This window comes from Etheostoma spectabile, chromosome 20, assembly GCF_008692095.1.
Source record: "Etheostoma spectabile isolate EspeVRDwgs_2016 chromosome 20, UIUC_Espe_1.0, whole genome shotgun sequence".
NCBI lineage: Eukaryota > Metazoa > Chordata > Actinopteri > Perciformes > Percidae > Etheostoma > Etheostoma spectabile.
Genome location: NC_045752.1, coordinates 11,561,097 through 11,588,414, shown reverse-complemented (window position 1 = coordinate 11,588,414; position 27,318 = coordinate 11,561,097). Strand labels below are relative to the sequence as shown.

The 27,318-nt window shown below is 42.0% G+C and overlaps 2 protein-coding genes and 1 long non-coding RNA gene across 6 annotated transcripts in view; 2 read left to right on the top strand and 1 right to left on the bottom strand.

The window, feature by feature from the left end:
* The first annotated feature begins 3,304 nt into the window (after positions 1-3,304).
* thbs1a (thrombospondin 1a) lies at positions 3,305-12,304 on the top strand. Its single transcript, XM_032500522.1, has 22 exons — positions 3,305-3,552; positions 3,649-3,732; positions 4,063-4,622; positions 4,717-4,795; positions 4,931-5,020; positions 5,117-5,226; positions 5,537-5,662; positions 6,112-6,208; positions 6,311-6,484; positions 6,577-6,753; positions 6,848-7,021; positions 7,111-7,391; positions 7,472-7,690; positions 7,796-7,903; positions 8,309-8,468; positions 8,571-8,689; positions 9,018-9,252; positions 9,402-9,629; positions 9,715-9,986; positions 10,082-10,179; positions 10,283-10,422; positions 10,511-12,304. The coding sequence occupies exons 2-22, from the start codon at positions 3,672-3,674 to the stop codon at positions 10,516-10,518; spliced, it is 3,516 nt and encodes a 1,171-aa protein (XP_032356413.1). The 5' UTR covers positions 3,305-3,552; positions 3,649-3,671; the 3' UTR covers positions 10,519-12,304.
* A 2,112-nt stretch (positions 12,305-14,416) lies between these two features.
* Positions 14,417-27,318, bottom strand: part of fsip1 (fibrous sheath interacting protein 1) — a 30,709-nt gene continuing 17,807 nt past the window's right edge. For 3 of the 4 annotated variants that reach the window (XM_032501033.1, XM_032501035.1, XM_032501034.1), the window contains 2 exons: positions 26,400-26,552; positions 14,417-14,696 (listed from right to left, as the gene is read on the bottom strand). In XM_032501033.1, the coding sequence (XP_032356924.1) occupies positions 14,586-14,696; positions 26,400-26,552 (264 nt within the window). In that variant the 3' untranslated portion in view covers positions 14,417-14,585. The remainder of the gene's footprint in view (positions 14,697-26,399; positions 26,553-27,318) is intronic. The other variant, XM_032501036.1, reaches the window with a different exon arrangement.
* LOC116670482 (uncharacterized) overlaps positions 16,014-27,318 on the top strand; it is an 18,838-nt gene continuing 7,533 nt past the window's right edge. Inside the window, exon 1 of the long non-coding RNA XR_004327035.1 lies at positions 16,014-16,136. This is a non-coding gene — a long non-coding RNA (uncharacterized LOC116670482). The remainder of the gene's footprint in view (positions 16,137-27,318) is intronic.

The following is a 27,318-nucleotide window of genomic DNA, read 5'->3' as shown; positions in this document are numbered from 1 at the left end:
GTGAGAGGGACGGCCAAAGAGCTGTCGTTGCGGATGAACCGGCGGTAAAAGTTTGCAAAGCCTAAAAAAACTTTGCAATCGCTTAACTGAGGTGAGAACAGTCAACAACAGCTTTAATTTGATCCGGGTCTGCACACTAAACTCACATTTCTCAGCAGAATAGTCTGTTCTCCAGAAGCCACAGCAGCACCAACCGGACGTGTTCTGTGTGTTGGACTGGGTCGCGGGAGAAGATCAGAATGTCGTCAAGGTGGACAAACACAAATCAATGTAAAAAGTCACAAAGTACATCATTGACCAGGACCTGGAAGACTGCTGGGGTGTTAGTGAGGCCGAAGGGCATGACGAGATACTCAGCGTTGTGTTAAATGCAGTCTTCCATTTGTCCCCCTCCCGAATCTACCCGAGCTGGTGAGCGTTTCTAAGATCTAGCTTAGTAAACACGGCGGACCGGGAGAGGGACTCGTAAACTGAATCCATAAGTGGCAGTGGGTATTTATTTCTGTCAGGAATAGCGTTGAACCCCTAGTAGTCGATGCATGGGCAAAAGGTGGAGGACTGGAAAGGACTGGGTTTCCCGCGGTACAAACAAACCCCGGCCAGGCGACGACGCTCACATTCCTCACATGCGGCGGAAAGGACCGGTCAGAGGATGAGCCGCGTGGGGTGCGCACTCTCTCCCGCATACAATTATCTAGGTTGATAGCACAATCAATAAGGCTGTCCAAACTCTCCGGCATGTCTCTGGTGGCTAAAAGAGCCTTCATCCGTTCACTGAGCCCAACCAGAAAGTGCTACGGAGAGCCGGACTGTTCCAACCCGACCTGGCGGCCATAATGCGGGAATCAACGGAATGCTCCACAACGCTGCAATCCCCCTGTCGGAGGGACATGAAATGGGATTACAAGGGTAATTGGAGAAACCGGGGGAAGGGAGTGAACTAACTGGAGTAAGGTTCAAGTGAAGAGTGGATAGAGAGCCGGGGTAGATACAGATACAGTTGGTGATTGGAGATGGCAGGCAGGTGTGAGCAGCGGGAGCAGGTGATTACTGATGAAACACAGGTGTGCGTTGTCAGCTGGCTTCAGCAGAAGAGATAATGGGAAACCAGGGAAATGGCATGGAAACAGGGCAGGCCAACACAAATCTCTGAAAAATATTATACAAAACAAATACGGCCAGCCGGAACCCAACCAGCTGGGTGTTTAAAACATTACACATAAAAGCTTTTGTTAACTGGGACAGGTCAAATGTATATGACTGTATTATTATATTAATATAAAACATTCTGGGACATAGCTTATCCAGTAAAGTAGAGAAACAGATCTAACTACATGAGGTCATTATTTTCTCTCCGTAGGTGTTTTATCTTGAACCCATGCAGGAAGGAGCAGAGAAATTCTGCGATTACACAAAAATGAGCTCTCCCACTCACTGACGAGTTAATGTGAAACTAATGCAAAGGGATGCACCATGGGTAAACACTTGCTATCTGTCTCTGCTGCAGTTTTGGCTCACTTTGGTGGGTATTCATCAGAGCTTGGCAAGTTTCTTAACCTCCAACACAGTCTTGTCAGTTACACCTCCCACGCTGTGAGCTACCGCCCACAGGGATGTGACCAGTCACACTTGCCTATAATATCTTAAAAAAACTATAATTCCCATAAAACCAAAGACTCTTATTCCACCTTTATCCCATTTCATAACCCTAAAGCCATTTTCCATTTGAAGGACAGTTTGACCAGTGAAACATCAGTACTGCCTTATCACTTCCTGAAGGCTTATGTTCCACTGAGGTGAGTAGGCCTACTACATGCTGTAAATCCTATATGTGACAGAGATTATAAAAAAATCCAAGTTCCTGTGGTATATATACACCGGCTGAAGACCAAGAATCCAGATGTTGTCTTATCACAATCAGAGGTCCAAATATTTTACCTATTTTAGACGATCACTCTATTTTAGAGTGTAAGTCATCACAGCATGTAGGCACCTCTGTGCTTTCCTGTTTTCCCATAAGGCTTTCATCTCTTACACAGTCATTCTCTTTCTTTAACTTTCCTCTGTATCCACAAGTATGCATGCTTATGTGCAGAGATGGGCAGTGTTTAAATTAAATTACTACTACTACTTACATCACTGCACTTATAATTATCGCTCTTGAAAAAAGTATCTGTTAACAGCCCTGTCTTTTTTTGTCATCTGAAAGAACTAGTGCATCACCAGGGACTAACTGTGAAGTTACCCCAGTTGCATATTAATTGTTTGTTCACTCAGTCAGTCAATGGTTCCTTTGACTGACAGAAACCACCCAGCATGCACCCCTAAATTTGTAGCCTCCATAATTTGCCAAATCTATGATGTCGGAAATTAGTAGTGATGAGAAGACCGGTTCTTATAAGTAAGATGGTTTGTGTTGTTCATCCGCCACCAGCAAACCGAATGAGAGTCTTCATGGAGCAATTTTCCAGGTGGGCAGCAGAACCTTTTTTTTTTTTTTTCACCCTCAGATCTGTCCTGTGCCCGTCTAACATACATTAACATAAAATTATTTAATATGTGATATACAATTGAGTTATATCCCACACAAATTAACAAATGACAAACAATACAAAACATTATTTTCCACTCTTTATTTGGATTCTCTCACATTTATTCACTCACTCCATTATACATGTATTGTATAGCCTAGTATTTGTAATCAATAATTATTATGCTTGTTGTGGACATGCATGTGTCATACATTCCTTGAACTGTTTTTTAAACTTTATAGGCAAGCCAGAGACAAGTTTCCTACCTCCCTTTCTAAGATCAGCACACACTTGCATTCATTACTCAATGAGTCCCCTGGCGGCCAGACTGGGAATAGCGAAATGAGAAACACACCATGATCCAGTAAATAGCCTGCTGTATGTCATAAGTATGAGCTGAAATTAATACAATATGACTAGTTATAAATTGTAATGTTTAATAAAACTTTTAAATCCACTCAGACCTAGTTTTGTGTTACCAGTCTACTGAATTAATTGGCCTACTACTTCGGATTCTATCAAAAATAAATAGATACTTTTTTTTAGAAAACGACAGTTTTATACAATTAAGACTATTTGACGAATAATTAGACTTTTATTTGACCGGAAACGACCAGTCTTGGCTCCGGAGCGTGTATGAAATATTTGTCCGGTGATGGAAATCCAGCTCAGGAATGCATTTTTCCCCTCTGTGTGCGTCTCGGATCTCTGACTGGATGTGAGGTAAGAAAACAAGTCCGTCCCTCTCTCCTGCAGCCATCCCATTGGTTCAGGCGGGACCTCAGGAATGTTCTCAAACTGTTTATAAAGGACTTGAATCGGTAGGATAAATCAGTAGAATAAATCTAAGCGCCGGATTAAATCCCGAACGGGGTCTCATAGAGACTCTCATAGAAACGATTTACACAAAACTAATGAGCCTCTAAAAGAGCAACAGGAAGAGAAACGGGATACATAATCGGACAAGCAAGGACTTTTTTTCTTATTTTTTTTTTTTCAGAGGGGATTTTCAATTTTAAAGGTTTGTAGACTATATTATTTTTATCATTATTTATTTTTTGACAAAACGAAGCCTGGATGTGTCCCGTAACGGCGTGTTTGTAATTCTTGCACTTAGGAATCACTTGAGATTTCGACATCATGCTGTGTGGCATCCTTTTGCTGTTGATGCTTTGGAGCTGTGAAGGCGCAAGATTGGCAGGTGAGATGGAAAACGTTTGTTAATAAGTGGGTTGTTGCTGTTTTACCTGTAAAACAAGTATTTCCATATTTAAATCACTTCTACAGGGACTTTAACTGTGATACACACTAAAATTTTAATATTAATCTACATATATTGATGAAGTTATATTCTTGTAATGTTTTGCTGTTGTATAGTCCTAGTAAATATAGTGTCTGTGTTTGTGTGTATGTATATATATATATATATACTTGTTACTTTTGGGTTTCTCTGTTTTTATGCATTTTCATGCATACTGTCATTATGAGAGAAAAAAAACTAAACAATGCACTTTCTTTTCTTTGACCGCAGAGAATCGGGATGATAACAGTGTGTATGACTTATTTGATCTGGCCCGGGTAAACAAGAGAGGCAATGGAGTGAGTCTGGTCAAAGGTGAAGATCCCTACAGCCCCGCATACAAGCTCCTCAATGCAGACCTGATCCCCCCAGTCCCCGACAGCTCCTTCAGGGACCTCCTCGACTCCATCCAGGCTGAGAGGGGCTTCCTCCTCCTGGTCAACCTGAAGCAGTTAAAAAAATCCAGGGGCAGCCTTTTGACCATCGAGAAGAACGACGGATCCGGACCCGTTTTCGAAATCATCTCCAACGGAAAGGCTAACACTCTGGATGTGGTCCACTCCTTTATGAACCAGCAGCAGGTCGTGTCCATCGATGATGCTGATTTGGCCACTGGACACTGGAAGAACATAACGCTGTTTGTTCAGGATGACCAGGTGCAGCTTTATGTTGGCTGTGAGAAGATCGATGTATCAGAGATGGATGTGCCAATCTACAAAGTTCTGTCCCAACAAGTGGCAGACATTGCCAAGCTAAGAATTGGAAAGGGAGCTGTCAGGGACAAATTCAAGGTGAGGTCTACACAAGCTCACATAATAACTGATGTAAGAAAATAAAGGTTTAATAGATCCAGGTGTCTCTTAACTGTAATGTATTGTCCTACAGGGAGTGCTCCAAAATGTGCACTTTGTATTTGGGACTACTCTTGATGCCATACTGAGAAATAAGGGATGCCAGAGTGGAGGTAAGTCTAAAAAATAAATAAAATCTATCATGTGCCCTTAAATGAGTGGATTTTCTTTGGCTGCAAAATATTGAATACCACATAGTTCTCCAGTTAACAGAAATAATTAGTCTTCTCTCCCCTTTCCCCGTGCAGCTGTTTTAACCGATGTCATGACCCTGGACAACCCAGTCAATGGCTCCAGCCCCGCCATTAGGACTGATTATACCGGCCACAAAGCCAAAGGTGAGACTTCTCCCCGAAGTGTGTCTCTGTTCTAATAGTCATTTATAAACTTTAAGTGGTAAAGTAATTTATTGTACTCTTCTCTCCTGTATTCAGATCTGCAGTCTGTTTGCGGCTACTCTTGTGAGGACATCACTGGCATGTTTAAGGAGCTCAAGGGACTCGGTGTGGTTGTTAAACAGCTGTCGAATGAGCTCCGCAAAGTGGTAAGCTCCAAGGGCCATCAGGGTCTGCTCTTTGTCATCATTCACTCCCTCTTTTCCTCTCGACTCCAACTTCTCATTTAACGCATTCCCAGTGCGTAGCCAGTTGTCGCTGTAATGGCAGTCTCTGGCCAAGTCCTTAATGAGACCCATGTGAATACACAAATATGTTTGGCTGTCAGATGCATTTTCACTGCTTCGCTAGAGTCAAGCAATGTCTTAAACATGGTGTCGGTCAGTGATTCATTTGTATTGGAACTTTGGCAAAGTGAAAGTTTTCCATCCTGAGCAACTCTCTCTCTTTTTCCTCCAGTATGAGGAGATTTCACTGCCGGAAATTCAAATGCACATCCACGGTGGAATTTGCATCCACAACGGCATTGTTTACAAGGACAAAGATGAATGGACTGTGGATGGCTGCACAGAGTGTACCTGCCAGGTAAATGTCATCACAGATGCTGGAATGCAACCTTTAAACGAGCCAGGAATCAGCAGAGGAAAGACGCTGCCCTGTTTCCTGTTTCCCTCCTGTAATATGGTGATAATAGTGTTTATGTTAGCACCTCCCTGTATAACCACATCACTTCTGTCTGAAATCCATGAACACTTGTTTCTGACTAGCAAAAAAGCAGCATGGGGCCTTTTCCCCCACCAGCAACATCTAGTGAAGGTTGTTGAGTAATTAGTTAGGTGTTAGTGGGAGAGTGTTGGGGAGGATTATGTTTTCTGTCAACACCTCAGGATTGTCATGTCCCCGATAAAGATCACTCACTGTAAATTATAATGATTAGGCTTGGAACAGCACTTGCAAAGCCTCTATTTGTGTCTGTAGCCAGTCAACCAGCTCATTCATTTTTCTTGTACTAATTCGACTGTTCTTCTATCCAGAAATCTGCTACTGTGTGTCGCAAAATCTCTTGCCCTCTGATCCCATGTGCTAATGCCACTGTGCCCGACGGAGAGTGCTGCCCTCGCTGTGGAACACGTACGCTTATTTTTTAAATCTGCCGCACTTTTAATTTGATATTCTTAATTTCCTTCTTGATATCTTTTTCCCAAGGTAACTTTATGTCTTCTCCGCCAACAGCTAGTGACTATGCAGAGGATGGTTGGTCCCCCTGGTCTGACTGGACCCATTGTTCGGTGACTTGTGGTAGGGGCATCCAGCAGCGTGGACGCTCCTGCGACCGCATCAACAGCAACTGTGAGGGCACCTCTGTCCAGACCCGTGACTGCTACCCCAAGGAATGTGACAAACGCTGTAAGTCACTGAGCATTCTTAACACAGCAATTGTGACAATACATTTTTTCCGTTTGAGAGCATGATGAATTAATTTTATGCATTGGTAACAGTCAAACAGGATGGTGGTTGGAGCCACTGGTCTCCCTGGTCTTCATGCTCTGTGACCTGTGGTGAGGGGGTCATCACCCGGATACGCCTCTGCAACTCCCCCACACCCCAGATGGGTGGCAGTGACTGCCAGGGAGAAGGACGTCAAACAGAAATCTGCCAAAAGTCACCCTGTCCTAGTGAGTTGAATATCAGTAGCAGAGTATATACAGTATGTAAGATTGTCTGAATTAAGGGGGACATGTTAAATGTTGTTTTTATGATATTTTTTAGTCAATGGAGGTTGGGGACCTTGGTCACCATGGGACACCTGCACTGTTACCTGTGGTGGAGGAGTCCAGATCCGCAAACGTCTCTGCTCTGACCCCATCCCCAAATATGGAGGAAAGGATTGTGTTGGAGATGCTACTGTAACTCAAGTGTGCAACAAACAGGACTGTCCTATTGGTAAGCATTTAATAAGATGGACAAATATAAAAGAAGTCATTATTCACAACAGATTACACTTTGAAATTACAAATTATTTTTCTCTACAGATGGTTGTCTCTCCAGCCCATGCTTCCCTGGCGCAAAATGCACCAGCTTCCCCGATGGCTCTTTCCGATGCGGCAAGTGTCCACTTGGCTATGATGGGAACGGCATCACTTGCAAAGACATTGACGAGTGTGAAGAGGTCCCTGATGCTTGCCACACGCATAATGGAGTCCACCGCTGTGAGAACACTGAACCCGGCTACAACTGTCTGCCCTGCCCCACACGTTTCTCAGGTCCTCAGCCCTTTGGAAAAGGAGTGGAACAGGCAACTGCTAAAAAACAGGTTTGAGTTATTACTTACTGACTACTGTGGCTAGTAGACTAGCTGCTTGCATTTTTTTAATTCTCTGTAATTTTCTTTAGGTTTGCAAACCCCGTAACCCTTGCCAAGATGGTAGCCACGACTGCCATAAAAATGCTAACTGCATCTACTTGGGCGTCTTCTCTGAATCCATGTTCCGCTGCGAGTGCAAGCCAGGATATGCCGGAAATGGCCGTATTTGCGGAGAAGATAGTGACCTGGACGGATGGCCCAACACTGACCTGCATTGTGTGGAGAACGCCACTTACCACTGCATGAAGGTAGCCAGACCCCACATGGACAGAAACACAAAAAGGCATTATTACCCATCTGCACGCTATTATTATGATGATTGCCTCTTTAACTACTCCTTTGTTCCTTTACAGGATAACTGCCCCAACCTTCCCAACTCTGGCCAGGAAGATCACGACAAAGATGGCTTGGGTGATGAATGTGACCATGATGATGACAATGATGGGATCCCCGATGATAGGGTAAGTCATCAAAGCAGTTTATTTTAGCCCCAAAGTGTGCTTTTCTCAGAGACCAGACATAGCAATCAGCAGCAGCCATCCTTCCTTTGGGCAGTAGGAATGTAAAGTCTCTATGTTTGTGTGCTTTCACCGGAGAGTGGAAAACATGTAACTTAGGATAAAGCCAGAATTGAGGATGATGTGGCTTGTTGCCCATAATTCTTAGTGTGTATTTGGAAAGTTGGGCAAAAAAAATGCTGTGGTAATAATTACCAGATCAGTTGCAGTGGAATATCACAGTGGAATCCAACAAAAGTTATTGAAAACACAAGCCTTGAAAGCAGTTTTGTTTCTATAAATATTTCTTTGAGAAATGACCCATTTTAGTAATTTAACTATGCTCTTGATATTTTTCTATGAATTTAGGACAACTGTCCAAAAGAATACAACCCTTCCCAGTATGACGCAGACAGAGATGACATTGGCGACCGCTGTGACAACTGTGTGTACGAGGCTAACACTGACCAAACCGACACCGACAACAACGGAGAGGGTGACGCCTGTGCTGTTGACATTGATGGTGACGGTAAGTGGTTTCTGCAAATTCCATCCAAGGTATCTTTCATGCCTTTCCTTAGCCATAAAAAGCATTTGCACAGGCTAAGATAAGTATATTTTGACTCAACAGGCATTCTGAATGAGATTGACAACTGCCCATATGTTTACAACGTGGACCAGAGAGATACCGACAGGGACAGGGTTGGAGACCATTGTGACAACTGCCCTCTAGAGCACAACCCTGATCAGGTAACGTCAGATTTTTATCTTTCTTTCTTTTTTTCGTGCCATGTAACTATGTAGAAGTTCCAGCTTTAATGAAAGAGAGGAATGTGACAGCTTTGAGGAAAAAGAGTCCAATGCTCCCTTTCTCTATTCATCCACCTTTGGAACAAATATGAATGTGTCTGATGGGACATTGCTTGCATACCTGAAAACAAAGGGCAACATTTAAATCAGTAGCACCTCTCATATTGAAGCTTGCAAAAAACTGTGAAATGAGGTATTTGAAGTGAGGACAAGACTCTTATAGTGTGAGTGGGGAATCTCATCATAAAGGAATTCTGTTCTCCTACAGATCGACTCTGACTCAGATCGCGTAGGAGACAAGTGCGACAACAACCAGGACATTGACGAGGATGGTCACCAGAACAATTTGGACAATTGCCCCTACATATCCAATGCCAACCAGGCAGACCACGACAAGGATGGCAAGGGTGACGCCTGTGACCATGATGATGACAACGACGGCATTCCTGATGACAAAGACAACTGTAGGCTGGCATTTAACCCTGATCAGCTGGATTCTGATGGTAAGGGAGTCTCTCAACGTTGTGTCATATTTGGTCTCTTGGCGCCATTTACTGGACATATAGTGCCTAAGTTAATTGATTTATTTTGGTCTTAGTTTTGTAGCTCCTTGTCCATCTTTGTGACTTCAATGTTTATTTTTTCCTCTCAGGTGATGGCCGTGGTGACGTGTGCAAAGACGATTTTGACCAAGACAGTGTTTTGGACATCCATGACGTGTGCCCGGAGAACTTTGCCATCAGTGAAACAGACTTCCGCAGATTCCAAATGGTTCCTTTGGACCCCAAGGGCACCTCCCAGATTGACCCCAACTGGGTGGTCCGGCATCAGGGCAAGGAGCTGGTGCAGACTGTCAACTGCGATCCTGGCATTGCTGTTGGTACGTAATACACAGTCAGATATTTTGCTGCATTAACATAAAGTGGTAGTGAATCACTTCTAAACCATCTTTCATCTTAATTTAGGCTTTGATGAGTTCAGCGCGGTGGATTTCAGTGGAACGTTCTTCATCAACACGGACAGAGATGACGACTACGCTGGGTTCGTGTTTGGCTACCAGTCCAGCTCACGCTTCTACACTGTGATGTGGAAACAGATCACACAGACCTACTGGTCCCACACACCCACAAGAGCTCAAGGCTACTCTGGCCTGTCAATCAAAGTGGTCAACTCCACCACCGGGCCTGGTGAGCATCTGAGGAACGCCCTGTGGCACACTGGAGACACCCCCGGACAGGTGAGAGTAGATTCATTGATTCAGGGTTTGAGACATCATTCTAGGCAATGTTTGACACTTTTCTCATTTTAACAATTGCAACAAATGCTTTTCAGGTGCGTACTCTGTGGCACGACCCCAAGAACATTGGCTGGAAGGACTTCACTGCCTACAGATGGCATCTGACCCACAGACCCAAGACTGGTCTTATTAGGTAAGTTCAAAACCTAAGAAGCATGCCCTTTCATTCAATTACAAATCTGCACAATTTATTTCAAAATGGCGATGAGCTCATCTGATTACATTTTCTTTTTTAGAGTGGTCATGTATGAAGGCAAGAGAATCATGGCCGATTCTGGAAACCTTTACGACAAGACCTATGCTGGTGGGCGACTAGGCTTGTATGTCTTCTCTCAGGAGATGGTTTACTTCTCAGACCTCAAATACGAATGCAGAGGTAAGCATACATGCAATGGTTTCAAATTTGAAAAAGACTGGTTTCGTCACCTTCGACTTCATTGGTAACATGTTTCTTTTTCTTTCAGATACATAACTGGACCAAAGAGCCTTCCGTCCATCAGTATGAATATATAATATGAGAACTGGATCGATATCTCTTTAACCTTTTTCTTTTGCCAACTGCACATTGGAGGAATGACGAGGAAGTGAGCTAACATGAGGTAAACTGACCTCAGGACTTGAAGCCAAATGAAAGTTTAATGATGACTCTGCACCACTGCACCAAACTCAAATAGTGAGTGCAGCTCTGCTCAGAAGACATTGGCCCTCTCACCTTGTTATTTTATTGCTTTGCACACTTGAACGATTGTTGGTTGGCAGTATTCCTCTGTGGATGAGGGACCAAAGGGAATAGTGTTCCATGTTTTTTTACTTTTGAGCATTAATATACATCTGCTGTGGACTCAAAGATGATTGTTTCAGTATGAAGAAAGCAGTAGGATAACTTTCTTAGGCCAGGGTAAATATACCCCTTGAAGGAACTGTTGAGGGACCATGGACAGTAGGGACTGACTGTTACTATCAAAGAGAGTGAATGTTGTTTGTGTGTTTGTGCATGTGTGCCACCAAACAGGCATTGTTATGAAGACAACCATGTCAATTGTTTAGTTTTGATGTCTTTTAACAGCCCCTTACCCCACCCCAAGCAGACCTCTTTACGAGGTCTTGTATTTAGCCGAGACCTAGGGCTGGCCCAAAACATTCACCTTCTCAGGAAAGAGCACAAGAAGAAATGAGGAGACCACAAAATTCCGGACAGCACAGGACCCCAAAGCAGGTGCACTAAACACTGCTTTGGAACAGTAATTATTAGCAAATATTATGTTAATATTTCTAATCTTTACTGAATGTGTCAAGGGACGTAAACAGCGAGGCCAGTCTATTTCCTACCATGAATAAAACATTGTAAGTACGGCTGTTTGTATAAACCTATTCATCATAGAGGCTTTAATTCTCTGTCATCGCTGCATCCTAAAATGTTGTCAGCAATTTATTCCAATTAACTTAAATCAATATCCACTAATGGCAAGACATGGCAATACATTTGACCAAAACAGTTAAAATGTAAAAGATTGGCATCATGTACTGTATCTCTAAATATTCTGCTTCCGCACAGTGTGCATGACTGGTGTGCCTGAGCTTGTGTGTACATTTCTTACAAGGAAAAAACAAAGGAAACCCTTTTATGTACAAACATTACCTCATTGATTATTTTTGTATGAGGCCAGAAAGACCCAAGGATCACTTGTCTTAGCAACAGAGTACAATTTGGTTGGCTTCTTTTTTTTAGCAAGACTATAGGATAATTTATATGCTGTATATTAAAGGCTGACATTTTTTGGGACCTGTGGGCACTGGATTCCTGTGGGATTTCCGCGGGATGGGAGTCAATTTCACTATTCATCACATGACAAGGGACTGGACAGGAAAAACGTCAACGAGAGTGAGCGGGACCGGAATCAAAATAACAATAGGTCAGTTTTTATATGCAGTTCTAATATGAATAAAGGCTGTTTTCATGGGAACTGGATGGGACGGGAGTCATTCTTACGGGATATGACAGGACAGGAGTTTTTTGTGGGAGTGGGATGGGACAGGAGTAAAAATCCACCCGTGTCACAGGAACGTAAAGGATGAAAGAAATATTGTCTTTTGTTGTTTTATATGTTTTCCCTGTGCATTTGTTTTGATAAATTATTATGTTGGTTTTTATGTTGAGGTTATTTCATTTGTGTAGATATATGCTATTTAAATAATTTATCTAGAAGCGTAGCCTCATATGGAAGCGTTTCTGTCTGTATAAACTTATTTGCACACTGCCATGAGGATGTCTTTGTTATTTTTGTTTGTGTCCTTTTTTTTAATTATTAGTGAAGCTTTTCTATAAACTTTGTATTATAGTTTCTACCCAAAGTGCTGTTTATACTCCTACCTGATATTTTGTAATGTCAAGTGAACATTAAAAAGAAAAAAAAAGTATCTTGGTCAGTTGGTGTCTTTTTGGTCAAACTAATTTTTTCTCAGGTATTTTAAGACTTCATGTCTACTCTGATTGAGGTCTTCTAACTAGAAAAGCAAAAGGAGCTGAGCCGTGCTCTGTTCAGCAACTGGAATCCATTAGTTTGAGTCCGGGGAAGCCTTGGAGAAAGGGAGTATCCTTGGGAGTCGACAGTAGGAAAACGCAATATGAAGTATGACCCACTTACACAGGTCATCCATACAGATCTGATTACCCATTACAGAAGCATTTCCTTACACCTTTAAACAAGGATACTCCATGTGAGATTTAGGCATAATGAATTTTGCACTCTAAAGTAATAAATGCACTCCCTTTGGGCACATAAATGTATGGCTGTGATCCACTCTTGCCAGCAAGAATGTGCATTTAAATTCCACAGTTTATTCATTAAAATGTCTCAATAAAACTTGACAAAGTAAATGTAAATGTGCTGTATTTATATAGCGCTTTTCCAGTCTTAACAACTGCTCAAAGCGCTTTTACATCTACAGGTAACATTCACCATTCACACACATTCATACACTGTGGCCGGGGCTGCCGTACAAGGTGCCACCTGCTCATCAGATAAACATTCATACACATTCACACTCCGATGCGCAGCACCGGGGGCAACTCGGGGTTCAGTGTCTTGCCCAAGGACACTTCGACAATGACTGCAGGGGCAGGGATCGAACCACCAACCTTCCGATTGGCAGGCGACCGCTCTACCACTGAGCCACAGCAGCCAAAGTAGATGAGGTATTCATAGACCGGGACTGCAGCTTTCTGACTGTTTTGCTGGAATTCAGACTGCTAATTTAGATGTTTCACAGGGCCTGACAGAGCTGTAATCTAAGGCACTAGTGAAGGCCATGCCAGAAAACACAGACAGTCTCAGTATGCCACAGGTCTCTTTACATTCAGAAATGACCTCATTCTTACCACACTGAGCTCACTGTGTTTCCATTACCCCAAATGAGTGGGCATATCTTCTCTACTGAAGATATATTGTGTCAATTAAATATATGGTATTTTGTAAAACAGACAAAAAAGTATACATATGCTGCATGTGTATTCATGGAATTATTACAAACGTATAAAATGATTCCAATCTAGTGGTGTCAGTCTGTAAAGTGTTTGCGTGTGCTCTGTTGGATCTGTGCCGAGGTGTCTGTTAGGATTCCCAAACAGATAGCGCTGCAGGTTTTACTCAAAGCACGGCCTTGTTGGGGTTTGACCTTGGAGGCTCACCTGGCCGACGTGTTTTCAGTCCAGAGGAATTTGAGATAATGCCTGCCGGGCAGGGACAGAATGTATGGGTGAGGTGAAGAGTGAGGCGAACAGCCCTGTAGGTGTCCAGTGCCGAGAGAGAGGAAAGGCAGGATCCTTGGGCCAAGCCAGCCAGGTGCAGGCTTACTACTCACACTGTGCAAACAGGAACAAATATGTATCTTGTCAACAGCTCAACAAATCTCCCAAACCAAAAAGCATAATTCTGAAATTAAGTTGGAAAAAGGTCACACCGGGTCCTGCTTAAGAGGATCCTACTAATCTGCACTGTGAAGCAGATCACCTCTATAGCAGCAGGAATGAAAGGAATGCATTAAGGATCTGACTATCACTCCTGTGTCATCATTAACAGCCCCACATTAGGAGCACACAACATAGTGTTCAGACTTTTTTATGTGTGCGGTGAAACATTCTGCGGCCAATGTACACGCTTATTAGATTTAATGACTGCAATTTTCTGTTCTCATCTATGATCCTCAGGTAATTAAAAAGAGTGGCCCTGCTGTGCTGTTTCCTCATGCAGGTCCATAAACACAAATAAAAACAATGGGATGCAATCCAACTGCATATTGAAAACATGGAGACCAATTATGATACAGTTATTGTCCTCAGCAAATAACAGTTGTGGTTAAAACTACATTTATTTATATCTACAAAAAACTCAACATTTGACAGTGTCCACAATTTTTATTGTAATAGGGTTAGACATATTCTGGTAATTAAAAATGTATTTCACAACCCCCCTAGTAGCCCAGTGACATCCCAGCAATTATGCATCTTGATAGCAGGGCTTCACATGGATTAAGCCTTTCTTAGGGTCTCGTGGTGTCATTCGTCTCAAGATCCTGGGTCCGGCTCTCTGTCAGCTCACATCCATCCAGCAGACTAAGTAACTGTTCTTCAGTGAGGTCTGGTGACTCATTCTGTAGGAAGTCACAAACATAATGTATGTATGATTTCAAAATATATATCTATGATATGAGACCAAAGGGTTAAAGACAGAAGCCCCACTTTAATACAACTGTAGACTAACCCCCTGGGTAATGCTTTACTTATGGTTGTGCAAATTAAGGCTCCAGGCAGAGCTTTCGCCAAAGCCTACAAACCAGTAAGCACACACGTAGCCACGACGTTGTATTTTGTCATGTGAGTTTAGGAGAATGATGACATATTTTTATCGCCCGCAGATTAGGCTGGGTTTACCCAGTCTAGGCCTACAGGTCTTATAAGACACAGTGAGGTCGTCGTTCAGTTGTTACTGTGCATTTCTGTTACCTGCTATTGTTTTAAGTCTTATTTCTATTTTGCTTTTTTGTGACGTAATAACATTTTTTAACCTACAAAACAACTCGCAACATGAATATCCCCCCCCCCCCAATTAGCTTCAACGGCGAGAAAACCAATGCATAAACCGGAGCGGGTACGTTTTTCATGGACTTGTTTTAATACTCCTTCTAATGCGGTAATGAAATTAATTGCAGCCGCTGTTAATTTCAAGATACAGTGCAGCGTGTGAAGGAGTCGTTAGCAGCCAGATTAGCCACAAGCCTCGCCGCCACTGGCATAGGTGAACTTCAGTGACATTATCTTAGATGCTAATCTTCGGCTAGTTGCTAGCTTTGGAGAGGACGACAGAGAACCAGATAGCGCACTGGTGACCAGGCAAAGCCCAGCTGCACCTCTTGCAATGTGGGTGGAAAGAGACTCTTTACACTTGACTGTTCAAGGACTGTTAACGACGGACCCGTGGCCTCGGCCGACGCTGAGATAACCTTCAGCGGGGTGAGTAACATACAATTGCGGTAACATTCATCGGTAGACTTATCTGTGGCCCAACGCACGTCAGGCACGAGGAGGCCTACGGGGGTTACATTTAAATTACAATTACCTGCGTTTTGGTTTATTTTGTTTGAAGTGTCGGCCCGCATAGCTTATGCATTTTCATATTGTGATTGTTGGTCTTTTGAGTGACATGAAAAAGTGTGTTAGAAATGCCTTTAAAGGCCCAGACACACTGTTGCGTTTTCTTGAATTTTGATGAAAGAGAGGCTTGGTCCTTTGAAGATTAACAAAAAGATTTAATAATAAAATGGCATGAAAAAAAGTTTTAGCAAGTTTTAACACTGCAGCTGACTGAATGGTGCTTCTCCCTTGTGGATTCACATTTTACAGTCCCAAAACATTTCTAAATTTCACCAATATAGTCCCTTGAAGTTGTGGGCGGTTCCTTGGATGAATTCTCTCTTCATTGGTCCACAGTCTCCCAAGAAGGCGTTATTTCCAAATCCATGTGCTTTGAGGTTACTTCCAGTCACAAACAAAATCCTACCACGTGTATGTCAATACTTTTCAAGTTAGGGACTGTTTGTTTTTCGATTTAAGGAGTTTTGGGACTCTTTGCCAGCAATACATTTTTCAGACTAAGCCATTAACGTACCATGGCAACTACCAGCAACGGGTGGAGTACACATGGTGCCCCTGTTAGGCACATGCCCAGTAGACGAGAATGTTAATGAGATATGCAGTTTGGGCATGTTAGTTTTAACAGAAATTAGCTCTTCTACTGGAGCTAAAAACTCTTGTGTGCATGGAGATCACTTTTAGCTCAAATCTTTACTTAAAAAACAAAAGTAGCACTATAAATGTAGCCTTAGATATTATTACAAAAGTGACAAAAGAATATCTTTCGGATTAACTGCTGGTATTTTCCTAGCATCCTCCCTAAAATTGTTCCCATTACAAATATTATTTACTGGGCTTTAAACGTGGTTGTTGACAAATCCAGACAATGTGTTGTATTAATGCATGATATGTGATAATAGTGGCAGTTCATAATAATATTGCTCCAATCTTCTCTTGCGCCTAGTTGGAAGCCGTCTGGAGAAACACTTCCAGTTGGATGTAACTGTGTTTTTCTAACCGATAAGTTAGACTTCAACCAGGCAGCCTTCTGGGAGTGCATGTGAGTTCAAGAGGAAAGCCAACCTTTTTAAAGTAGGTTGAAGAGGAAGGGTTCAGAATGTGAAAACATGTCTATCTATTCATGGGAGTGATGTGCTTTCTGGCAACTGTACTTGCTGCTATAAAATTAATATTGGCTGTAGAGGCTAAGCCAAAGTTTTAAGCCCCTGAGGTGCTGTTTCACGGGTAGTAGAGTAAGTGACGCACTTTTTACTTTTTTCATCAAAGAAAGTCAAAGTCATATTTGCAGTTAATGCCATCAATTCCATTTATTTCCATGAGATATTTGTTGGTATTCCAGGCAAATTACTGCTTCTATGCTTGTGTGGTGTTGGTGTGTCTGTGTGGGGGTCAAAGACTGTATGTGCTTCCGGGTTGCACCTGAGGAACCAAAAATTGGTTCCTATTTATACCGGCTCTTACATTGGCTATGTAAACTAGTGCTCATTGACAGTTGGCCTATCTTAGTGTGAGGTTTCTGTATTTTTGTTTGGACTGCTGCAACCCAACTGTCAATTTGTTCGATAAATATTTTCTGATTACCTTATTAATAAAACAAGACAGTAAATCTCTGGGTTGAATAGTAATCATTGACATCTTTGTATCAGCATGTGCACTCGTGTTTTCTAGCTGTCATCACTCTGATCCTGATGCACGTCACAAGGCATAATAAGTAACTTAACTCTTTTGGCCATTTGGCAGCAGAAGAAGTAGTGAGCTTTAAAGATGCTAGTAGGTGGATTTTGATGCCTCTGGGCAAAACCAAGCTAGCAGTTTACCCTTGCTTTCAGAGGTGAAGGGGGGTTGAAGTTGATGCCCTCTAGACCGAGAAAAGTCAGAAAATGTATTTTTGGCTCATGCGGATGAAAGACAACAACTCCCAAAATGCAGTTGCTTTGCTTCCCTGTGAGTCCACTCACAAGCCACACCTATCAAAAACAGACATGATAGACAGTCAAGTCAACTCAAATGTGTTTCATTGTCATTTCAACCCTATACACAAAACGTTTCACCGTGGCTCAAGTGGTATTAAACATTTAAAATATATAAAAACAACATCATATAAAAATGACAGGCTACATTTAGAGCATACACATTACAGGCTCTGTAAAGTCCAGCTAACGCGTTGGTAGCTTAAGCGCTTGGTGTAAACACTGCGTATAAACACAGCCATGAATTTGCGTGCACTGTTGGTTCAGCCATGTTTCCACAAAAACACAGCAGTCTCTAAACTCTCGTTGTGAGTTTCGCTGAAGTTGGATGTAGCCCAGTTTGTTGTCTAATGAGCGGACACTTACGAGCAGAATTGATGGGACAGATGGCCGGCTAGCGTTAGCTTTCCAGCGTTCCACCGCTTTGGATGTCCCCTTACCTGGCTAGCGGAATAGAGCCACACCGCAGGCTGAGGTGCTGGTCTCCGTAGCAGGCGAAACTCACGTAGTGGGTTGAGTATTCTGTCTGTAATAAAGTTTCTTGCATATTCTGATCTGTATCAATGTATCCCGGTGGTGCGCATATGTGGTAGTTTGAATGCACATAATAGTAAGTTTGCTGCTAAAAAGAGAGAGCCTCTTAGCAACATGTAGCTTCAAGATGGTTGACACTCAACTCGCACTAACTAGTGACAGTCCCACCCCCAAGCAGGTTGAAAACATGAAGAACTAGCTGGCTGTAGTTCATAGCCTCTGGGCAAAAATGCCTCCGATGTTGCCTCCAGTTGCTGATAGACATCTTTACCAGACAAATCCTGTCAATTTTTAAAGTCCTCCACAATGTAATGACACCCTTTTAGGTCATGACAGGTTGGGCCATTACTCATGTTACTCATTTATGACCCCTGCAATTACTCAAGCTGCTGTAAATCCTCTCCTACCAATGGACAGGAGACCGAAGGGACCATGGACACATTCCAGCCTCTATGCCCCCTGCAGCACTGCATGCTGTTCTCTTTTGACATGCATGTAGCAAATTCAGGGCCTTTTGCCTGTGGACTTGACCTTCCACTCTAAATGGGGACTACACTTAACTTCCCTTCTGAGGCCAGTTTTAAGCCTGCCCCACTAACACCAAATAAAAACACTTGCTTTTTTAATTTTGTTCTTGTTGACTTAACTAATCACAATGCCACATCATATGATTTATTAATATCCAGTTAGCTGGTTTGGCTCTATACAGGAGACGCAGCAAGTGGGCATGTCACTGATCTGTCTGATCAGTAGACGCTGTCACTTGAACACTGCAATTGGCAGCCCACGGGCCAACTCCGGCCCACTGATCACTTCTCTTTACAAATAGCCAATTTAAGCCAAAAATATAAGTAAAGACCGTAGGATTGATAAGCTACAACATTACTGGTCCTTTTTCTGAAGGTAACTTTTTTTTAACGTTTTGGTTTAATTTATTATCCCGATACAGCATCTTCTCTTCATCCACTATCTCAAGTCCTAACTCGGCTGATAGCTAATTGTTACCAAGAAGTTACAAAGCTGTCTGTAGTCTGTTTATCTTAGTTTGCCACGTATCTTAAAACTGGTCCCATTCCAATTTAACTGCTGGCGGAGACAACCCCTACCCCTTCTCCCTCTAACCGCGGTACCTACACATTGTTAATTTTTATGCACGTCAAAAACGTTATCAGACCTTTAGCTTGGCTGATACACAGCAGCAGAGGGAGGACAGAAGACCACAGGGAGGACAGAAGACAAAAGGAAGGACTGATATTGACTGGTATTGACTGGTTCTTCATTCTTTCTAAACTTTTCTCGGTATTTTGATGTCAGGAATATTAGTTATTATAGTGACATTTTTTGTTTCCAGTGATAAATTATTGACATTACTGTTGCTCTTTAGTTAGTGTGTGTGTGTGTGTGTGTGTGTGTGTGTGTGTGTGTGTGTGTGTGTGTGGAACACAACTGAGAAGGAGTAGGTATTGATCAAATAAAAAAATTATAGTCCCAATGGTTTAAAATGAAAGAAACTACACGCTAATGTATTGAAGTTATGTCGGGTCAGTTCACTTCCATGGTTATTCCACATTTTAAAAGGTATACTTGACACCAAACTCAGAAAACAACGATTTGCTTAGAACTGTAACTTAAGCTTCTTGATTCCCACTTTGAAATTAGACCTTTTTTTAAATTTCTGCCATAGTTCAGTGTGTTTAACTCGTTGCCACTCGGGGCATTTTCTTTTATTGCTTATCCAAGATGACAAATCTTTAAACAGAATTAGTTTTCCCTTGCCTCAACCTCCGCAATCAGCACCTCCAATCTCAGTCAAGTTTATTTTTTTCTGTTTGCAGAGGGATTACCTGTTGTGATTGAATAAAGAATAACATCAGGGGTGCATTTATAGGCATTTCCATCTTAATTTTTTCAAAGCGGGGATGGTGACTCATTTATGTGCGCTCAATTTCACGTTGATTGTGATTCTATAAAGATAAGGTGCGCAGAACCTGGCGTACTCCCGGTTTAATATATGTGGAAATTTCTGTGCGTAGGTACTTTCAAGTTTTGAGCGCATGCCAACTTCTGGTATGAAGGCTGTGCAGTCCTTTATATATGAGGCCTCTGGAGAATATACCGCTTTAGTTGAGGAAGAAGTTAAAAGCAAATCGCGCAGGGCATGGATAGAGGAAAAGCGTGGAGAGCCGTTCAGCACTTGGTGCCACAAATTGAGGGAGCCAAAAAAAATTGTATTGAGTAGATATTGAAACATTACGTGCAATTCTTCAGCGCCCCCCCAGGAAGCCCTGGCCTCACCGCTTACTCTGCTTCTCTGCTGCTCAGTTGTTGTGAACATTTTGATTGATTTGAGTTGTACCAATTCATAAACAAAGAAAATGGCTTTGACATGGATGCTTATGAACCCGACACATTATTAGATAACTATCCACGAATGAGCGATTCCACAAATAAGAACATTTGCTCCAGGCGCTTTGGCTGTTGACTGGCTCATTCTCACTAAAGTAAGTGAGTCTTGGAAAAGACAAAGTTAGAGTCAAATTCTAAAGCACGCTATGTCTGGTGATTATTTTTAGAATGCCAGCAGTTTCAGACATATCATACTGCTCCCTGTGCTCTTGCTTCCCCACCTGCTATCCAGACCCAGCAGGCTCATTGTATCCCTCTCAGTCCGGCCTGCAGCCACACAAAGCCATGTGCAGAGAAAGTAAGCACAGGCAACCTCTGTCACTACCATATGTAGCAACTCTTCAGTGCATTAATTTTGACTTTATGCACTGTCATTTGTCACTTCCCTTCTCTTACTTGTGGTTCTGAGTAGCACCAATGGTGACGGTGAGTTCAGTGTGCTGTTTGCCCTCCAGACAGAAGGAGACGGGAGTCCGGTTCCTGGCAGGGTGATAGCAAGTAGTAGCAGGGTGGGTGAACCCCAAACCTTTGATAAAAGATCAAAGTTCCTAATCACTGTCCTTTGTCAACCTGGTTATCAACCTGACAAAGCCAGAACTGTTTAGGCCTCAGTCTATCTGCGCAGCAATGGACCAACACCCCTGTACAGCTCACTGTTGGCTCCTGTACACAAAGGGTGCAAGACCAATTTACTACAAGCATGGGCTGCTCAGCTTTCAAGTATACTAACGTCAGTAACATACCTCAGGTTTATCAGCCAGAGACCCAAGGGCTAGTTCTACACTAATGTAGGAGACAATTCTATTTATTGCAATCTATGTACTCTCGTTAAGATGTTAAGAATTATTTTGGATGTTGAACACTGATAACATTACTGTGAATGCATTGAGGTTTGAAGACAAAAAACTAATTTGTATTTGTTATACAAATTTGGAGTTATCCCAAATGTTTGCAACAATTTTCAAACCCAGAGAAATCAGAGACCCAGAGGGTCGTTCCGTTTATAACTTTTGACCCCTGTAGTTACTCTAACTTCCGTTAAAACACAGGAACTCAGATGATGCATTTGAGAGTAATTGTAAACCAAACAATGTTATACTCAATAACCGTGATACTGCTTTTTTTCTGCCACATGGCATTACTTGGTCATTAAATACATGTCACTTTGCAACACAGTAATACAGCAAAGACCTTATTTATTGATACATTTCAATATTGATCAATCCAGCTTAATGTTACTACAAAGTGCTGTGTAGGTAAGGCTAATTCTTGGTGGGTATAATTTTGAGGTTACAACATTGTTCAACATGCTCATTATCTTTAGTATGATTGTTTTGACCACGGATAATAGCACTGGGCTAACCCATGAATATATTCACCAGTAACGTTAACTAGAAAGATGACTAATCAAATGCTAATTTAGCCAGTTAGCACTGGTCTGATTGCCTCACTTCCACGCCGCCAACAGACTTCAGTTGGGATGAGAGCTGATACCGCCGGGACATATCATGAACAATGTATTTATGTGGGGTGAAACTGCAGCAATTTTATTAGAATTACATGAATAAACCTTACTAAACATAACGCAAATAAACATGAATGGGTAAACTCCTCCGTGAACAGATGCATTCTAATCAGTGATGGTGTTTAACATTGAAAACTACAACGCCCATAAGTCCACGCAACTTCACAACGTCTTAAAATGCTTGTTTACCATCCATTGTTTTGATTGAGAGACCCGTAGATGCAGAAAATTACATATTGTACGTTTAAGCCCAGCTTGCTAGAGTGGAATTCAAACTTAATAGCACAATGGGTCCTCGGAAATTTTGTAAAGAGACAACATCCTAAATTGCAAACAACCAACGCTACTTAAAGAGGGGGGAATGGTTTTGTGTCCTAAACTAGACAGGACTATGATGTAGCACACAGCTGAAGTTGACCGCACGTCTCCTAGGAATGGCCGCTCTAAAATACCAGTGAAGAACTGCCATTGTGAACACCCACCCAGAGGCTCACAGTAGACAATTTCCCAAAATAGGTCCAAAAACTGTTTTAACCTCCTTTTTGAAAAGTGAAAAACTACTAATAACTTTAAATATGATTTGATATCCACTTTTTAAACAGAGGTTAAATTTTCGGTGCAGCAGTAAAGACACCAGCAGCCTACATAGAGTGATTTACAACTACCAATGCACACATCAAAAATACCATCTTATAACAAAACCCCATCTATGGCCATAAGTGGGAACACCTCTTGATCTCTGCCACTCATTGTAAACAGTGAAAAGGAGAGACTAGTGTGGAGAACCCTTCACAATACAATCTCTATTTCAGGAGATCATAAAATGGCAAACAAGAGCAGACAGTGTGACAAGCCAAAAGCTAACAGCCAGTGGCCATGGATGGAATGGAGAATAGAAGAGAGTGAAAGAAGCTTAGAGAGAAAGAATCCTTTTTTTCTCCATGGTTCCTCTTTTCTGGCTAACCTGACCTGTGGAAAAAGGGCTAGAGGGAAAATTCTGAGTTGGCACAACAATGTGGCTCAACCCCTGAACAGTGAACAGATTCAGGCCAACTTTGACCTATCATGGGTGGGTACCCTCTTAGCATGAAAGGACTGTAGGTGTGTGTTCACGATTTACAAGTTTCATTTATTATACCAGGAATGTGTTACATTTTGTGGTTTTAATACAACTTTTATCATCCAACCAGGCATAAAATGTTTTAAAGAAGCTCAATTCTAGTCCCCATGCCCTAGGTAAACCTGGCTTACAAGAAAAGGAATTAACGATTATTTATCTCGGCCTGATAACCTCAAGATTGCCCTGCTAAGATCATCCGGTCTTCCAGTAAATGTTGGGATTGTCCTTCCTTTTGCAGTTGATCCAGGAATACAGCCAAATGAGTTTGATCAGCTGTTGAGTATGACAGATTTAGCTTTGACAGTTGAAAAAAACACTTCTAAACACTTCTATCTGGAAATGTATTTTTTCTACTGTAGTTTTTGACTCATTAACCGGAAACAATGACAATAACAATGTCATATCATATTACGTTTCTTTGAAGAAAGGCCAAGACCTTTCTGCACAGGCAAATTACAGCGAGAACTGGAAAATAAAGGTGAGTGAAGAGATTTGTTGGCAAAGAGATGCATTTTACTGGAAATGGGGGTTTTGTTTGGATTCTAGAGAAAGGAGAAGCAGAGATGATGGCGCACAAAATGACAGGTCTCAGATCTGAATCCAACACAGCTATTGTGTAAATAAATCACTGCAAAAGGTAAATCAGGTAATACTCTTGACAACCACTTTAGTTCTTAACAGCACACACTGTAATCAATCAAACTGAAGTAGAGCTGTGGACACCACTATATGAGACTGATCTTTGGAGCTTTACAATAGGTGCTACACTCTAGCAGCATACTTCCATTTTGGAGAGAGAACATCAAATATCCAATCCAATTCTTTTGAAATATTGTACTACAATAAAAGGTTTTCATTTCAAACATATTCCTAAAAGTAATTCATGGACATGAAAAAGTGTTACATAAGCTCCCTTTTCTGGAATTCTGCATTTATTTTTTAACTCTTGTCATCACTAAGACTACTTAAAAAGTTTGACAGACAAAAACACACTACATTATCTGGGCCACATTACCACAAGCTTATATAGTTGTTTTTTGGACTAGATTTTCAAAATCCTTCCTAGACAGTGTCTTTGATATCTGAAAAGGAAGACGATAAGAAAATCTTCCAAATAGATAAACTACTATTTCAATAGTATAAGTATTGTTTGCACTTAGAAGAATACTTACTCCATCTAAAAGGATAATGGATTTTCCTAAAAATGCTTTGACTTTGACTTAACTATGCAATTCAACGCAAAAACTCATTCTTTTCACAAACTGATCTCTTCTTAGTTAGCAGGCTCTTACAGTATAATACGCAAGAACTATGCAGAAAGCCTGCAAAGTTGGTACACAGGTGCAAAAAGACTGTGAGAAGACATTTGAGTTACGGATGTTACAAATCAACTTTTGAGTATACTGGAGCTGTGTGAATCCGTTCAAGAATGCCCTCCCGGACAAATTCCTTACAAATAAATCTTTTTCCAACCACAAAACAAGCTTGGTGGCACAAAGAATATACACAGTGAGTGTGCTGTTTACACTGCAGTCGCTCGTTGGGTTCAATCATTTAGTAACAGTATTTAAAACGCAGTGAGACGCAGCTATATTCAAAGAGTGTCTAGCTATACCATAAGTTAAGAGACTGGTGGTTTTGATGTTTTGTGATCATAATGAGGGAATGGTTTCCTCAAGCTTGGCTTAATTAGCAAGAAATTCCATTTGCGTCCCCTTAATTAAGCCAGGAATAGGTTTGGGTTACATGGCGTGGTGTTTGATGTAAGGGTGTGCCTGCCAATTAATGTTTTTATTACCTCACTGTTTGTGAGGATCTTTTATGTTTAAATTAAGCAGGTATGCATCATGTTGTGGTTAATCACTGTGAGAACTAATGTGTTGGTAAAGTTAAGGACATTATCGTTAGCAGCACTGTGAAGAAGCTAACGGTACCGATCCATTTTTGCGACACGACTGAAGCGTGGTGTCACTGTCATACATCCATGGTAGATGCTCCACGCCCCGGATTTGCAGCTGATTGGACGAACGAGTCCCGTGGGTCTGGCTGCTTGGGAATTTCAAACCATTGTCATGGCGGCTCGGAATACAATGTCATATTTTACAAAAATAGTTCACTGAAACGTGTTTCTGAAAACATTTTAAGCGAGAAATAGACCATACAGTTGCTGAATCTGTCTTCATTTCAAATCGACAGGTCAGTTTGAAAGATTTTTGTCTACTTCTACTGGATAGTTGCATCGCGTTCAACGAATTCATTTGCTTAAAGATGGGCATTGGCCAGCTTTTCTGATGCGCAGCATTTTAATGCTTTGTGTGCACGTTGAAGTTGCTTGACGCCACCCATAGGAATAGAGTGGAGCACGGACAATGGATCACCACTGTAACTTGTAGTTTTGTTGCGCACAACCGGATGAAGCTACCTCATATGAGCAATGTCAAAGTCAAGCCACTAAAGCTAACGCAAATGTTTTCCCTTTTGCTTTTGCTTTCACACGAGATTTAAAGTCAAATGTCAGAAAGCAGAAATCAGAGCTATCCACTTTTTGTTCTCGGAACATTCTTGTGTTGTGCCTTTAGCTATAGGGTTTGGGGAAAGAACGACACTTCTGTGGCTGTAACTCTGCAGAGGCTCCTAAAACCAGACAGAGCTCAATGGTTTCTAGGAAACACTGCGAAGGGTGGACATTGAATCTCAGCAAAGAATGCTAGAAAGCAATGAAAGCTCATGGAGGACAATAGTTTCATCTGTGGATTAAACGACTTGTTCTTGGATCAAAACCCATGCACTGTGCAAAGCAGAGAAAGATATTTAACTCCACTGAAAACAGTTGTAAATTAAAACATACATTTACACAAAACTGCAAAGCCGGTGTATTTGTGATACAAAGGCAGAGAAGGAAAATGGAGAAAGAAAGGGAAAAAAAAATATGGGCCTGCAGAAACATGAATATTGCATGTGATTTCATAGTCCCCTTGTGAGAATGACAGAATGAGCTGTGCACTTGTAATAATTTGTCACACACATGTTTTTACGGATAGAAGCACTGTGGAGTGTTATGACGCAAAACACAGACCATGTACTGATGTAAATTTGTGTGTGTGGGGGTGTGGATGTGTGTGTGTGAACATAGCTGCTTTGAACTCACAGTCATCTCTTGGTCCTGGCCCAGGATTTCCAGCTGCTGTTGGATCTCTCTGAGCCGCCTCTCCTGCCCTCTCCTCTCCTTTATATCCAGCGGGACCTGCTCTCTTGGCTGCGGGTCACCATCGCACTTCCAGCCAACCTCTGAGCCACGGCCCTGATGCACAACACACACAACTGGTTCTCACAGGGAGCAAACATCTTATCTCACATGTGGACATGCTTGAGTTCTCTTCTATAGTTGCACTCACGGCTTATGGCTGTCACTGGAAAACATTTACAAAGGGATCAAAATCAATTTGAGTGAAAGTTTTCTATTTCTCCAAGTTACAGTATGCTTAGTCTCGCTTTGCCAGACCCTCCTCCAAAGCGCGCTGGAGGAGAGTCTGGCTAGTCACATAGCATTCGGGGATGGGAGGGAAACGTGCTCGGGTTTATTGGCATTTCTTTAAACCAGTTACAATCATCTTAGGTGGTGCTGCAAAAAAAAAGGCTCGGAAGGAACTTGTTTTGGTTGACCACGTGCATGTTTAAAAGTTGTTTTAGTCATGCAATACAAAACTAGACAGTCTAGCTAGCTGTCTAGATTTACCCTGCAGAGATCTGAGAAAAGGTTAACCATAGTCCTCATAAATCGACCGGAGTTTAAACTGCCAACACAAAGGAAGCCCAAGGCAATCGCAACGCCTTTGGAGAGAGCTTATGGTAGAGAAATGAACATTCAATTTACGGGCAACCGCTTTGGTGGACATTCCTGCAGTCAGCATGCCAATTGCACGCTCCCTCAAGACTTGCAACATCTGTGGCATTATGCTGTGATAAAACTGCACATTTTAGAGTGGCCTTTTAATGTGGCCAGCCTAAGGCACACTTTTAATCATGCTGTCTAATCAGCATCTTGATATGCCAGACCTGTGAGGTGG

Bases quoted from the DNA above. Each gene is read 5' to 3' on its own strand.
- thbs1a (XM_032500522.1), top strand. From the start codon at position 3,672: ATGCTGTGTGGCATCCTTTTGCTGTTGATGCTTTGGAGCTGTGAAGGC. The intron at 7,392-7,471 runs GTTTGAGTTATT...AATTTTCTTTAG, and splicing joins AGGCAACTGCTAAAAAACAG to GTTTGCAAACCCCGTAACCC. The intron at 9,630-9,714 runs GTACGTAATACA...ATCTTAATTTAG, and splicing joins CGATCCTGGCATTGCTGTTG to GCTTTGATGAGTTCAGCGCG.